This window comes from Tympanuchus pallidicinctus, unplaced genomic scaffold, assembly GCF_026119805.1.
Source record: "Tympanuchus pallidicinctus isolate F22 unplaced genomic scaffold, pur_lepc_1.0 scaffold14, whole genome shotgun sequence".
NCBI lineage: Eukaryota > Metazoa > Chordata > Aves > Galliformes > Phasianidae > Tympanuchus > Tympanuchus pallidicinctus.
In genome coordinates, this window is record NW_026294659.1 from 8,282,437 (window position 1) to 8,299,781 (window position 17,345).

Genomic DNA, 17,345 nt, shown 5'->3' on the forward strand with positions numbered 1-17,345 from the left:
TTGGCATTAGGCTCCCTCAGATTTTTATGCTTTGCAGGCAATGCGACATACGTGAACAGGAAGTGCACAGAAGTTTAAGACAACTCTAATGCTCTGGGACGTGATTTGGCAGAGGGTTTGTTAGAGTTCAGGTAGTATGGTTAGGTCTTGGTTGGACTCGATGATCTTTAAGGTCTGTTCCAACCTGAGTGATTCTATGATTCTAAATACTGAAAAGTAATTCTGCATGCTTTAGCATCACAAATCAAAATGCACTGGATTTCACGAAACAATAAAGAATACACTGTATTAATAGTTGTCATTTATTTGAGAGACATATCTTAGAGGAATAAATTTGAAGTACCATCATAAACCTTACAAACTGTGACCACAATGTCAATAATCTTTCCTGACCCTGCTTTCATGGAATGATAGAAACATAGAATGGCTTCAGTTGGAAGGGACCTCGAGGATTATCAAGCTCCAATCCCCCTGCCACAGGCAGGGGACCAGGCTGCCCAGAGCCCCATCCAACTTGGCCTTGAACACCTCTAGCGACAGGTTATCCACAGCCTCTTTGGGCAGCCCGTTCCAGCACCTCACCACTCTCATAGCAAAAACTTCCCCCTGACACACAACTTAAATCCTCCCCCCTTCAACTTAAACTTCCCTTGTCCTGCAGTTATCTACACTTTCAAAGAGTTGGCTCCCCTCTTGTTTACAAGGCTCCCTTTAGGTACTGGAAGGCTGCAATGAGGTCACCCCGCAGCCTTCTCTTCTCCAGGCTGAACAAGCCCAGCTCCCTCAGTCTGTATTTGAAGGGCAAGTGCTCCAGCCCTCTAATCATCTTTGTGGACCTCTTCTGGTCTTTCTCCAACAGAAGCTTTCCTTATTAGAAGCTTGTGTCCACACACTGAAAAGAACCCCAGGCTTGCATTACATAACACTGAACACTCACTGATGAAGGAGATGAAGCAATCTTCTACATAAGGAGTCTGCCATGTATGAGCCATTGATAAACTGAGCAGATTCGGGGAATCTGAATAGCTCTGAATTAGGAGAGACTGTTTGGGAGTACCCTGCAGATCAGACATCTCTATCCTGTGGCTTTCTCAAAACACTGCCTTACATTACTATTTCATTATTTACTGTCTGAATCTATAATTTTTAGTCCAGAAGATTAAAATTTTTCTACTGCTTAGATGAAACTCAAAATTAGAACCACCATCACAAACAGAAACTTTGGGGGAATTTATGGGAAGATTACTATGTAATGGCTTTAGTAGTTTGAATACCAAGCAAGATGAACTGGAACCTTTCACTAATTAGAATAAATTTGATATAATTGAAGAATGATATGGTGAAGTGTTTTGCTTGCTTAGAATGCTAAGATGCTTGTAAAGCACTGTTTAATTTCTAATGTGAAGATAAATTATATTTGCTTTAAGAATGTTATTTGATTATTATAATTACCAGAGTTCAAAGACTTGGCAAAGAAAGAAGCTGAGGCTAAAGAGAAAAGACACTTAGGATAATTTAGTCTAAATGGGAAAAATATATATTTTCATAGTAAGAGAGAGAGAAGAACAATTCAAGACACATGAGAGGAAAAAAAAAAAAATCATTAAAAAAAAAATGTCCACAAAGTAGGTAATTACTGTGCAGCTATGAAAAGATGTATGAAAGCACAAAAAACCTAGTAGTCAGTATGATTCTACAATGCATTTAAAAAGTATTGCCAAATGTATACATTTTTCAGAAGGATTTCTAAGGAAAGACAAGAATTACAATATTCTTGTTCACAAAAAATTGCTTCTAAAAGTAATCTGCACTAATGGACTAATGGAAAGGATAACAAGTGATGGGCATTAGGATACACAAAAGCATCAGGAAAAGTTTACAGTGTTAAAGGAAGGGAATTTAACTCCCCCAAAAATGATTAGCACCACATAGCCTCATTTGAATACAAAATTTATAGATAGGAGTATTAAATGGTAAACTAATTTAACAATATTTCCTGGACTTTATATGAACTTCTAATTAAACCTTTAACTGTGAGTTAACTTTTATCTTACTATACAAAACTACAAGAGACTACAGTGAGAAAAGAGATCCCTTCTTGACAGGGTTCAACTGTAAATTCTCTATCATACTTTACTAATGATATGTAGATATTTCTGAACATCATTCATTATTCTAATTCTGCATATACCAATAAAAATCTGTTTTTGTGTAATACAAGTGGTATGGCAAAAGTACAAATTAAGCAACAGCGTTTTATCAACCCTGATATAGTATTTCTGCAATGTTTCCTACATATACAGCTAGGAAAATGCAAAGATATTAGATCTGACAGGTATCTATATATTTTCTTACTTAATATCAGCCATCTATCTTGATAGGAACCTTATAATCACATTTACTGCAATTTGAGTCACTTTCCTTTACAAGCTCTGCCACACACTAGACATTTTATCTTGCCTCCTAAGTTAAAACGAAAGGCAATGCAAACACAAACACATGAAGATTACTCTACGATGACAACCGTCTGCTCTCTGAAGAAGATATTAGAGTACAATTTTCTGACCACTTTCTGACCTCTTCAGCCTGTCTCCTTTGAGCATCTAAAAGCCTTAGCCATTTTAGAAAAACTGTTTAATTCTCTATACACCCATTAAAAAAAAGTGATCATATGAATCCTGACAATTAAGTAGGCAGATTTTCATTATGCTACAGTAAAACCGTTGTAGATTTCTGCACGCAATTTATGTTTACAATAAAATAAGAAATGAAGTCAAATCCCATTAATCTTTCCATCAAATAATTTTGTTTCCATGCTTCCACACTAAATAAAACCGATCCTTTATTAATTTCATGGATATTATCTGTCATAATTACAGACGCTAAGCTTTATCTCCCTATCTTCTTTACAATAGGAAGCATAAATTGTAACACTGATAAATACTGCTCTTATTAATTTCTCAATAAATTGGTAGACAAATAAGGAACTGTTAAGCGCTGAGAGTTCAGTGCAAGCAATCGTATAAATATTTATAACACTAAATAGTATAAACACTATGCAAGCCATAGTAATATAGTGCCTATGTTATTTTCCTAAATAACATAGGCATAGCTACACACATTAGCAGGAATTCCAACCATATTTTTATAATTCATTCTAATTTGCCATAAACAAACAAAGCACCAAACAACAACACCCTTTGCAAATCCCTCAAAAACCAGGGATTTTTAAAGTAGTTAAAACAGGGGGAAAAGGAAATTGAAAAGGGTTTAAAAAAAAAAAAAAAAAAAAAAGTGATTTTCCAAACTGAGCATGGAAATGCATTTTGGATCTCTAAGAATTATTTATTAATACGCTTTCTCTAAATGTTGCATGGACCTAGCCTCCACAGTACCCAAGCATGTACAACTTCACTCAATTTATTTTTGTTCTCCTGGAATAATTGTAATTTTCAGATGTGCAATTCTTCTATTTTCAGCATGCCTCTGCAACCCGGTATGGCTGTAAACCATTTTGTTTTGATCGCTATTTAGAAATAGACTGTGAAAGGTAATTCTGTTACAATTAGATCAGAATGATCTAACTTAAAACACAGATTCAAAACATAAAGGGCATAGGAACAGAACCTGCTCACATTTTTACCTGTTTATCTCTTCAACTGCATATAGAAAAGCAAAGATCATATGAAAGACAATCCACAACTTATCACTTACAAATCAGGCTTTTAGTAAACCACACAACATAGAAGACATTATATGGAGTAATAAAGGAAAAATTGTTTATCTCCCTGAAAATTTATTGATAGCAAATTGCAGAAAGGAGACTCAGGCAAATCAATTCAAACAAGTATGAGACTCAGATGTGTGTAGTCTTCATGGAAAAACATAGGTCAAAAGTTCAGTGGAAGAAAATTAATATAGCTTGTTGTAGAACAGAAAAGGAATACAAAAGTATCTTTCAATACAGATAAACAAGCAAGTATTCAGGTCTCAAAATATCAATCTAAAATAGCCATGCCTGAAAAGAAAAGAAGTAATTATGTTTGTCGAGTGGAAGAGTATTTGGGGTCCTGTATGGTTGCTATAGACTGTCAAATAATATACATTAAAGTGAGGTCTGACAGATACTTCCAAGGTAAAAAATAAAGAAATATTCATTGCAAATTGATTCAAATTTTGGATGATAGCTGAAATGCGATATTTAACAGAAAGAAGCAATGACACCAGAAAGTATTTTCTCAGCTAACAGAAAAGCAAAGTTACTGCTAGCTGGACACTTTCCAGAATCTGACAATTCATTTACCTTTTGGCAGATGGTTGCTACATAATCTCCAGCAGATATATACAAATGACAAACATAGAAATTAACACACGCACACCGCATGATTTTGCATGGTTTGAACACTTAATCAGAATCATGTCAACAACCTTAGCCACTTACAATAACACATTTTAATAGTTATTTTAAGCAGAAAGGAAGTAGAAACGGGAAAAATAGCCTCATTGCAATCCTTTTCTAATACCCTAACAGCATTCAAATTATTTTAGAAAGTTTGTCTTTATAGGATTTCATTAAGGCATATTACATGAACATGAATTACCAGAACCAAAGCAGTTCAACTAATTTGACACTTTGCAATGTTGTTTGCATTTTTGTCTCCTCTGATGTACAAAAGGCAAGACTCACAAGCTAAAAAGATGGTGACTGGAGTTTTTGCTATACAAATGAGATTTATTAGAAGAGTTCACAAGTGGGAAAGTCTAAGTTTATTAATTTAGCTTACTTGTTCCTATTTTACATTTGCTCACATCTTTTCTGAATTAACTTTCCAATTCAAAATTGTTGGAGCCAGTTGCTTTTTCTGCTCTTCCTGCAGATTTCTGGCCAAAGAATTCAATAACAACTACTCTAAGAAAATAGACTTTCTTTTTTTTTTTTTTCTTTTTTTTTTTCTTTTTTTTTTTTTTTCAGTTATAGTTTTTTGCTATTTTGCTGAGAAGCTATAGCAAGCACATCACTTAAAGCAAGGTACAACATTTTTCAGAAGAGTCACTTCAGTTATAGAAGCATGTCTTTTACTGTTTCTATGAAGATCCACTACAATTTCACAGTTTTGTACCTCCCTCCAAAAATTATTTATTCATTCATGCATATGTGTGCCAATGTCCAATGTCTAAACAGTACACAAATCCCACTTGTATCTAACACATCCTAGCCCCTCACCATTCCCACATATCAAGCAGATTTAACACATGCAGCAAATTTGAAGATCTAGAATAATTTCAATATTTCACAAATGGAATAAAATGCATATTCAAGAATAATTATAACTTAATATTGACACAAAAACCTCCTATTTGCTATAAAAATGTATTCCTCACTTAGTGGATCACATTAAGAAGCCTCCTTACAAATATTTATAACATTTTAGAGGAAATTAATATAAATTTCTCATCTCACTTTCAGTGCAGCTAACAAGGCTTTTACAGCTTTCCTCCATAAGAAATAGCATGTGCAGGTTTTGCTTTGCTCAAAAAACCCGGCAGTCTTGCATGATTATTTTGACTGAAAATAATGGAAAGGCATGCACATGTAATCCAAGAGCACCAGAAAATGAAGGAGCCTTTCAGAAATGATACAGGTTGCTTTAAATATAGCGAGTTCTCCAGAAAGAATATACAAAGGCCTTTTATGAGAGATGCAATATGTTCTAAGTGGCAAAACAACGTGTAAGTGATGGGCTATTTTCTTATAGTAGAATATTTATTTGACCATGAATAAATAGCATATGGTCTTTCAACAGAATAACTTTTCCCACTGAGAGAACAAGACCCTGAATCAACCTACAGTGAACAGCAAGCAAAAGGTCAAAGACTAAGGCGTGATACTCCTCAAAGAGGCCACAATTTCTCCAGAGCTCAGTTTAACTCTGTGACAACACCAGCCTCACTCAGCAATGGAATATGCTTACGCCAAAGATTGTAATGGTTAAGCATTTTCTGACAAACGTTCCTTCTAGATATCAGTGAGAGTATTACCTTGTGTCGTGGTAAACAACACACATTAGTAGTATAGTCATTCTGAAACATTTTTTGTTATTTCTGAAATGTATATTTGATGGTGAAGAGAGCAATGTCTTTTGAATACCTAAATTTTCTGAAGGAATGCCTCATGAGCTATATTACAAAAAGATCAACAGGGAAGAACCATAAAGAAAGAACAAAGTTGCTTGGTCCATTTCTTTTTAATAAAAAAACCAACCCTTCACAAATAAAGTTATATTTCAAAATCAGTGCCAAACATAATAAACAAAAATAAATAATGCCTTGAAAGTGCACCCAAATCAAACCAAGGTTTCGATGCACGCATATTCTCATCTCTGTTGTCAATGTGTAAAAAGCCATCTGTCTTTTATCACAGAGGGGAAAAAATACTTCTTTAATATTCACAGTTTCTTAAATATGTCAATTACGGATCTGCTATGCCACAGAGGAAATAAGGTAAAAATTTTAAGAGAGACACTAGACATCAAAACAAATGAATCTCTTAATGGACAAGAAACACCGACTGCCAACTCAGTAAAAACGTCAGAATTGTCCTTTTCTGGTTACTTTGGTAAACCTGTCTCATAATTGAGCGTAACAGACTGCAGAAACATCCAATGGCTGGGATAAATTAAAAGACAGAATTCCATATGGACCATTATTTTGCTATAGAAATAAAAGTCAATAGCAAATTCTGGGAATAGTCTGTGCAAAGGATAAGAAGTTCTGAGATATGATTGAAATTAATCATGAAAAATGAAAAAACAATGTGATGAACCTACAGTTTTTTTACTAGTAAAAAATGACTTACACAGCTAGAACTACCTTATCACAAATACACTCCTTAGTAACTATTCAGCTTCAAAGGCTGGCAATGGCAGTGGCATATGGTACAAAATTGTCCACATATGAAAGTATAGCCCAACTTGTAATAGTGTTATAAAAATAATATATGGAGGAGTCTGATCAGGAAGTGAAAAGACTAAATTAAATTGGACTGAGAAATATGGTTTATTTCCCCTGGCTGGAAATTAATATGATTCCAGTTATCTTATGAACATAAGTTTGACTCAATCTATTATTTTAATTAATCTTTTCTGAACTGCTTCATTTTCGGAAGCATGCAACAGCAACATAACATAATATAACATAATATAGTACAATAATACATGTATGTATTATAATAATAAAAATATATGTAATATAATTATATCGTGCATTATAGTATATAAATATAATAACAGAAATATATATAGCTACACCTATAAATATATATAAAACTATATGGATTTATTTATAGAGTAGCCTAACTGTTGGATTGCCCTCTTGGGTCCTAAGAATCTATTTCTCTGTCTGAGGGACAGAACTTACGGGAAAATGCTCTCACCCTCAAGCAATAGGTTATGCTATGCAATTACTTCTAGACAATCTTGTTGATTTTTCTGTAATTGCAATGTATTTGTAATATTTGGATTCATATAATACATTCAAGTATTTATTCAGATAGGGAAAAAAATGTGGAAGACTTCAGTAAGTCCCATATTAGAAACTGAACTTATGACTCAAGTGTTAGGATGTAAAGTTTGACTTTTTCTTGTTTTCTGGCTCACTGCATACTTTCACAGCTCATCACAATTGAAACAGCATGAATAGGGGAGACTAGTAGGGACCTTCCCTTTATCCTCTTCTCACCTCATTATTTTCTGCCCACACACACTTGTGTCTCTGTTTCATGATTGTGTTCTGCCTGTCTACTTATGAGTCATTACTTGCTAAGGGGTAAAATTAGAATTGTTTGTAAGCAAGACAAAGCAGGAAAGGCAAAATGATGATGCAGATAAAGAGCATCTCAAGCACTCAAACCTAATAGCAAGCGCACTGGTTGCAAAGAAATTACTTCTCTATTGCTAGCTTACTTGCTATTTTGTTTCAAAAAAGGTTATTTCATATATCACTCAATGTGTTCTGTCACAGACATCAAGGAAAGGGTTTACACTTAGATCTATCATGTTAGCCCTATTGTTGAAGAGTGGATTAAAAGAAGAAATTCCAGTGTGCTTATGCTGCTGCGCTGTTTCAATTCAGCAAGGTGTAAGTCATGCCTGTCACATCAGAGGTGAACTTGAGAAGTCCAGAGCACATCTAACCAGGTAACCATGACAACTACACCCATTCCTTTTGCAAAGGATTTTTTTTGTTTCAGAATATTCATATTAAATTGGCTACTAGTAGACAAAATTCTCTATACATGCATATGATATCTGCCAGACAGAAGGACTATGTGTTTCAGTAATATACCTTTTAGTTAATTTGTTATTACAATTTTGGACTACTTTTAATTAGATAAAAAAATTCAATCTGCTCATATGCAAATGCAATCCTGCTTGCTATGATATCCAAAAATATACATATGTTCAGGTTTACAAATGAACTGACTTACATGTGGTTACGGTAGTATGGCAATATTAAAACATCTGCTACATGAAGGATGGTGCAACCTAAAATTCACAAGCAGTCTTGCACTGTGAGCAATTACAGACTGCTTTGATTACTAATTTTCAATAGGCTAAAGTGTTTACTTTACACAGATTTTTAATTACATGCATACCATGCCCCACAGAATTCTATGTGGGCCATAGGCCCTTGAAGCAATGCTACTTCAGAACTGTTTCAAAACAACATGTTACTTTATTAGTGGAATCAAGCTGTTTTGAGTTTCAAAAGGGCACAGGAAGATGCATAACACTTCACAGTCTGCAGTACTGCAAAAAAGCACCTACTGAGAAAGCTAACGATAACCGAACATTCTTTTTTGACAAAGGAAAAAAGGATTAAAATGAACATTAATGATTATTATTTAATCCTTACTGTTTTCCATATGCAGAACCATCTCCAAAATTTGGTATGCGCTCGCATAAATACTAATGCAAATGCTAGAAAAATAGAAAAAATATATATATATTAAAAAGTCACCCTGGTTAGTAGTTCACGTTTTCAAATATGCATATGGTTTGCAGAGGGATTTTCTCCTTCAATATTTCTCCTGATTTTTTTTTCCTTGGACAGAGACTTAAACTAATCTGAAGGTGGAGAAAAAATAGCATAATTTGCTCCAAGAGTAACGTCCCTATTTATCTACTTGGAAACTACAACTGATACAAAGAGTATTATTATTAATACTATCTAATAGAGAATATTTTCAGCTGCAAGATACTACTTTTCAACATAGTCACCACTTTTAGCCATGCATTTCCAGCATACACATCGTGCTCGTAACAATCAGTACTAGCAGAGGTGACCCACTATTTCACAGCTGCTATGCTCACATCATTGCTGAAATGCAGCACCCATTGCCCCACTGCGCTCACATCCACTGTTTTGTCTCCATAAACATTCAGCAAGCATCAATGAATGTCAGTGCCATTTTTCCACATGGAGAAACTCAATGATACACCTTTGTTTCGAAGGCACTTCCATGTCAGACACCACTGTGTAAGGCAGCCCCTCTGCTGCCATCTGTCACACAGCAAGAAAATGTAATAATACTAGTGGAAACCAACCACCAACACTGATTTCTGATCTCATGGGTTGACAAAATAAAATAGGAGGCATTAAGTTTTTAGCAGCCCTCAAACTTACAGAATGTAAGTCAATGACTTGACTGAAAATAGCTTACTTACAGAATCAAAATTAAAGAGGGAGATCACAATGATTTTTAAGACATTTCTGTTTTTTACAATGGAACAGCATTAATACCAGAAAAGGTATGCATCCAAGATATATCAATTATACCCATAAATGTATATGAAACACATTACTCCATTAATGCAGATTAACTCCTGACATTTATCATTGCACTTGGTTCTTACAATCTTTTTAAAAATTTCACATGAAGCAATACAAAATCTTATTTTAAATTGTCACCAAACTGACACTTCTTCTTCTAATCACCTTCAACATTGTTTAGAAGAACAAAAAAATTTTTTCATTATCTTCCTTACATGAATACCCTCACTGTACTGCCACTGACTGTCAGTTCTCAGGGGCTAATTTCTGTAAGTCTGAAAGGATGGGAGAATGACACATGTAAATGTCATTACTTTTCCAATGTGTTGGTTTCTCAATGAACCTGCTTGGAAGCAGTTGTTTCTGAAGACAGTGGTAAACACAATGACTTTGACTACAAAATGTTATCTGTCATTGAAAACTCGTTTGAAAGATAAATGAGCTTTCAAAAGATAATGAAAACAGACTTTGCCAAAATTAGTGTCTGATCTAACCACTAAGCCATGATAGAAACAAAAAACAAAAAACCCACAGTCAAATTTGCAAGAAGTACATCGTTTTCATTGCACGTCCTTCAATTAAAAGGATATTCAAAAACTTGGAATGGCACAAACATGTGAACACATTTCATAAGAGGAATGCAATATGAAGTACAATCTTCTGGCAAAGATGAGGCTAAGGGCAGCCAGAAAAAAGACAAGAGCATATTAAAATGATCAAATTACACAAACATACTGCATCTGTAGATCTCATCTCTGAGAGAATCACCAATGGCCGGGACAATAACAGCTGCTGCTCAAGTACCAGCGCTGTGACAAGACTTACTGCCAGAGAGAGAGAGAGACATTCTGGAGGGGGTAAAGAAGGATTTGCAGCTGCAGTGCAAATCTTTGTTATTGCAGTAACTTAAGACCCTCAGCTCTTCGTCAGGGGAGCTGCATCGAACATGAGCGATGGCTCAGCAGCTCTAGCAGAAACAGCCAAGCATCCTCTCTGTTGCTCCCATGCAACACAGCAGAGAGCATAATACAGGAACAATTGTCTGAGGCCAGTTGTCTCTAAGAACCTTTTATAGAAGAGAACTTTCCAGAACAGAAAAAATTCCTCTACTATGAGAGGAAATTCTGACAAGGGATGAGTTGTCTGAGCATTTGATCAGACTCTGAAACAAATTAATAAAACCAGCATTTTATAACTTTATCACTTTATTACACAGAAATAAGAGATGCCTTACACAAAAGACAAGCTGCATCCTACTTTCACTCTTAGTAACCACTTGGCCTCAGTTTAGTTTTGGATCCCATGAATTAAAAAAAAGAGAAAAGAAAAAAAATAGGAGCTCTTCTCTTGAAAGACAGAAATGTACTTTGAACAAAACTGAGAACACCTAGCAGTGAACAAAGGGGCAAGCCCCTGTCACTACCTCTGTGCTACAAAAATGTTGATGGTGTTCTTTAACAACAGAAAGAAGATTTTTGCAGCAGCGATTTCCAATGCAAACACAAAATGTTTGGTTTTTGTTTGTTTGTTTTTTTAACTGTATCTGAAGGAGAAAAATAAAAATTCAGTATCGTTTTTTTTGGAAGAGTATAATGAGCAATGTTGGTCTGAACGATGAAGAAGTTATATGACAACTATAGTAGAAATTATCTTCCTCTTGTACAGTCATACCTAAAATGTAATTTTAAAAAAGGGAAAAGCTAAATATGTATTAATTTATGTGATGCACGTGTGTAAGTACATGAAGATGATTTTGTATATTTAGGTGTGCGTGATAAGGAAACATTATTTACTGGCATGTTTATAAGGAATATTTTACCAAGTGACAGCAAGACAAAAATTTCTGGTTTACATGTGCTATCATTAGAGTTGTTTTATGGCTTTATTCAGCTACACACAATCTCACACTTGTTTTGGCTTCTACACTTTCCAGTCTGGATGCTATTTTTCCCTACATGGGAAGTCTACTATTTTCTGTTATCCTGGAAAAGTAACAGAAGTGAGGGGTTTCTCAGCTTTTGCTTGCCTTCCCTCAGTATATGATGCCTCTGCTCAAATGCAAGATATCCCTGCAAATTGTTTTCATGCTACTACTGGCATGCATCTTGCACTTAAGGAATCCTATGTTTAACAGTGAACTGCAACTTGAAGATATCTATTGGTCATTCTACTTCGATGGGAGGTAACAAAATCGGCTGTAACAATACTGGTAGAAAAGAAAACTGCTTAGGATAAATTCAAGCCACTGGCAGTTTCTCTTTGAAGAACATTCAGAAAATGACTGCTATCACTATATACATTACATGACAGTTTGTTAGCTTACATCTCTATTTAGCTGTTTTCAACAGGTGTTTTCCCCTCATGTAAAAGAGTTATAGGTATCTAGTAGAAATGAATGACTGTGATGGAAAATTATGTTTTGTGAAAAGACTAGAAGCAGTCAGTTGACTTAATGGTGAGACAGAAATCTGCTGTTCCTAGGATGCGGACATTGTAAAGATGTATTCCTTGTATTGAAGAAAAAAGTTATATCATTAAGTAATGCCTTTGCGGGGAAGTGTCATTTCATGTCCTACTTTAAGTCTACATTAGAAAGTAATCACAATGATGTCCTACATTCTTAAAAATCATGAAACTTGAGGTAGTACAATTTACTAGAAACACATAGGTAAGATAAAGATGTAACTACATATGATAGCATGATGATAACAAAAGATGAAAATTGAAAGATGTAGCAACTTGATACAGCCACAAATGACATCCAAAATGTGCAGATTACCTCAAGTACCAATGGGATCCAGTGCTTTCTTTTGACTTTATCCATGTAGATTATTGTGCAGTAAAAAAGGGTGCTTATTTGGAACAGATTACCTAGTCCTCCTCAGCATGTTGTCAGACTGACTATTCACCATATATTAAAAATATATATTCCAATTGCCTCATCCAATCACAATTAGTGGCAAACCAAGCTCAGCAAAGGGCACATCAATAATAAGAAAAACAAAAACAAACAAAAAAAGAATTTGCTTTGGGTTTTCTGTCTAAGAACACCTTCGATTTACATCATCAGTGATTCATACAGTACTGAGAAATCCACTCAAACTTTTCTTTCTGCTACTTTCAGTCACTGCTTCTACTAGTTTTTCATTTATGATTCCCAACTTTGCAAGGCCCAAATATCTCACAAAGGACATGATTGCTTTCCTTCTGACAATACGCTTTTGTAATGTAATAATTATTTCTATAACCAAAGCTTCCACAAAAATTTAAAGAAGAAAAACAAGATATTCACTAAAAAATAAACAAAAAACACCATCTATTTGATGTGCACTTCTAATCGCAACTATACATTCCTCTGGAACATCTAAAATCCAGAAACCATTTATAATAAATTTTGAGATCACAACTGGAAAGCAACCACAAATTTTAGAACATTGTCCTCCAGACTTTACTGTAAATGACCAAACAAGCACCTAAAACTAAAACTTAAAAGAAAGGTTATTCCACAAATAGAATGGAATGGTGTGAATTACAGCAACTTCTTGCTTTGACATTAGTATTATTAATATTATTGGACACTTTTAAAAGAAATTATTTAACAAAGATTTCCCCTTTAAAAAAAAAAATAGATCAGCTTAAAATTTCATTAAAATGTGTGAAAAATTCAACAAAGGAGAAATCTTTTTAGGAATAAGCATTTGACTTGACAGTTTTATAAAAATAAGTGTAAAATAAGTAAATAAATAGATAGATAGATAAATAAATAAACATACAAGTTCTCACAAATGCATTAACTCATCCACAACAATAATACCTGCATTTGCTGCACCAGTAGTCTGTGGTGTCTTTGTTGACCATTTCTTAAATGCCAGTTCACTATCTGTCCTTTCCAACGAGCTATTATGTTGTGACTGCTGTTGGTCTTCATCTTCAGCAACAAATGAAATTATACCTAAAACAAATAGATAACAGATATTAGCTGGGGCCCAGCTTTATAAAATAAAATGCTAGACACCTAAGCACAGAGAAGTTGCAGATTATGTTTACAAAACTATTTGGCATTTGACACATTAGAGGAGCAGCAATAGTAACTGACTTTATGTTACCTGTCTGCAGGTGCATAAAAAGAAAGTTACTGACATGCATTTTAAGCTTCAGAAGATGGTTAAAGTCAAAGGGAAGAGGAGAAGCCCCAGACCAAGCCAAGAAAGGTTTACATAGGGCCTGAGAAGGTGATAGCAGTGAGGAACAGAGATAGCACCTCACTAGTCACAATATCTGGCTCAGAAATCCACCACGACTATACCACTGGAAGCTGATCAATATTCCTGAACATATAACAGCTTATATCAGGGTAATTTACAGTCCTTGGCATTTATCTTATTCAAACACTTTTGCAGAAGGCTGCATTCATAAAAATCCTTCCATGTTTCACTGCATTTAAGGAGACCAATTTTTTACAAAATAGCCTCAGTTAGAGTTCTTTTAATAGTACATGAGGATGAGGGAGGAACAGAGAAGAGAGAAGTGAAGAGAGAAGGAAGGAGAGAAAGGAAAGAGGCATAAATAAGAGAAAAGAAAGAGGTGGGGGAAGAGGAAGAGAACAAGGAGAAGGAGAGAGAAGAAAGTGTGTACTTAAATCCAGAGGAAAAAATTATGTAATCTTAAATTAAATATTAAATTTCCAGATTTTATTCCTTTGTTAATAAAATCTATGCTACCCAATGGGAAAACAAAACAAAACAAAAAACACACACACAAAAAAATATATATTTCTTCTCTAAATGTCTGAAAACAATCACTTTACTGAAGCCAGAATTGGTATTTTAAAAGTTTGATGGTGATTGCTATTTTAAGAAACTATTGAATATTTTTTAAAAGATTTCAAAGGGAAAGTATATGTATAAATGCAGTTTAAGAAATAATTGCAGAAAGCTCCAAGGAATAAAGTCTGCAGAAATTACTCAAGTTATATAAATATTGATGTAGGATAACATATTTTGATGGTTAATTGATGGCTAATATCTAATGGATCTTATGAAAAACATTGATAAACTAATCTATTTCACACCTTAATAAATAAACCTAGTATGATTTTGGTCTAATGCAGCACAGTATTAAGAAGGAAAAAAGTGCAAGATTTTATCTTTATTTAAAATGCTTAATTTTATTTAATTTTATAATTAATTTTCATTCTGATCCTAAGGATTAATATACTTGAGATGCCATTAACTATAAAGAAATGAGCAAAAAGTCAAGCTATAGTTTTAAACTTGATTAAAATATTTGAATACATGCTGAAATAAACTAAATTCATACATCTTAAAACCTCCTTACAGTAGTGATTTTTTTTTCACTACAATTTAAAATATAATCAATTTCTTTCTTACAGTCCTTTCTTCCATTCAGAATGTATTTGAGAATATTATACTGTGCATATATGTGCTTGAGAGAGAGACACGTGTTCAGGGCTTAAAAGTTTTAATTTCATCCCTAAGTAGGAGTATAGAAAAACAAACAAATCTATTTAGCTCTGTGCTAAACATGAACTCAAAAGCTCTGAAACCATTGACTGAAGAATTCTGAGTATCTCTCTGTGACAAATCTTGGAATGTTTAAGAAATTTCAGAACTGTAAAATGTTAATGCTGAACAATATTTGAAGAAATGGTAGAAGTATAATAACTGCAAACCACTTAAATTGGTCAACCACTGTGCAAATAAACCAGCAATGGCATAATTGATAAATCAGTGAAGAATTGTGCTGTAATTTTCAACATTCAGCTTTCTTTCCTTGCAGAAAACAGATCTCAAGCAGAATTAATAAAATTGAGGGCAAAGTCTTGATCACTAAAGGTAACTGGATTGATGTAGTATTCAGATTTCTGCAGGGTTCTCGATTATATCTGTCCATGTATTTAAATAAAATATAACCAGATTCACTGTAGATGGCCTGCATTTTCATACTGCATTTATCTGCTAACTTTAAAATATTCATAAACTGTCCATCACTTTCATAGATATGAAAGTATTTATGACTGGCTCAAAGCTATTTCAGTTTTTTTTTTATCAGGGAAAAAAAAAAGAAAACAACTGTTGATAAAAAACTGCAAATAACAAGGAAGTGTATTAATATTAGATCATGTACAGAAAGTACCATCCTTATCAGTAACATGCTCTTGCTCTTGGTGACTTTAGTCTTTAAGACTGATTGTTTTCCAAAGATGTACAATATTGTGGTAAGGAAAATGCTCTCCTGGTTCAGAAATGAGTGGTGCAATGCAACGATCCTATTACACAGGAGATTAAAATAGCTGATACTACATAAATATAGGAGCTTATTCAAATCAGGGGCTACCAAAAATTCTAATCAAAAAGTGCTCGCAGGCTAGGAAAAAGTGCTTTATACAATGCAAAAAAGTCCTTAGCAATCTATCAACTACTAAGAAATAGACTGGAAATGTGCAGAAACACTGCAACAAATAGTCAAGATTTAACACAAAAATTCAGCATAAGCTTGGCTCATATATTACATAAGCTTCTTGATTTGATCTGTGAATTCTTAGTCTTTTGTCAGTCTATGCCTCTGTGCACTCTGTCATCCTACAAAGCCTACTGTGGCTTACACTTGTTCAATACAATAATTTCTTGCGTATTTATGGCACACTGATGCTGCAAAGCAAAACATCAGTGTGTTTTTTCTTCCTTCTAGTGGCTTCCTTCTAGTTCCAATTTCTCTGTCACATGTATTATATCGCAAGGAAACTTGTTGAAATATCATAGCTGACGATTTTTAAAGCATACTATGAAAAGCACACTTAGTGTATGGAACACAATTCTAAACATGGAGAATTCCATCCAATAGAAAGAAATTGACTTTTTTTTTTTTTTTAATTAGGTGATGCATACTTCAAAAATAAAGGAAAAGTGATTCATAAAACTAGAAGGCTCCTTTCTACAGGCTAGTTAATTGTTACATACAAAAGAACACAGACATGGTTGTGAATTTTTTGCAAAAGAAACAATAAAGTACTATGAGCTTTGGTCTTTTCTGGATATTCTGTGGAAAGAAAGAAATAGATTTAAATAAAAGATAAAGTAATATGTAGAAGACGCTTTATAAGACTTAAAAGAAATTGCTTTATTACCTAGGAAACAGATTGCTGAACAATTTTATTTGGTGCAAGAACATTTCACAAAATGTTTATTAGTTATTATTTCTATGTTAAAAATCTGTCATATAGCTACAAACTAGCTGTAGCACAAAATAGTAGCTCTCTATTGAAATCCTTCAAATGGACTTTTAAAAAGAAGTAGGCCCATTTTTTACTTAGCAATCATAAGAGAGCAAAAAGGGAAGCAAAATAAGTATAATTGTGCTGCTGCATAATTTTGTAATGAAAAAGACTTTGAATAGAAAGGAAAGAGAAAAACCATTTGCTCAGTACAACAATTTCTATGGCAAAAGTTCCTTTATGAAATTGCAATTTAATATGACAAAAACATCATTAAAGA

At 33.9% G+C, this 17,345-nt stretch overlaps 1 protein-coding gene across 1 annotated transcript in view; it reads right to left on the bottom strand.

Moving 5' to 3' along the window:
- CFAP47 (cilia and flagella associated protein 47) overlaps positions 1-17,345 on the bottom strand; it is a 252,315-nt gene that overhangs the window by 93,076 nt on the left and 141,894 nt on the right. The window contains exon 51 of the mRNA XM_052674366.1: positions 13,646-13,783. Within this exon, the coding sequence (XP_052530326.1) occupies positions 13,646-13,783 (138 nt within the window). The remainder of the gene's footprint in view (positions 1-13,645; positions 13,784-17,345) is intronic.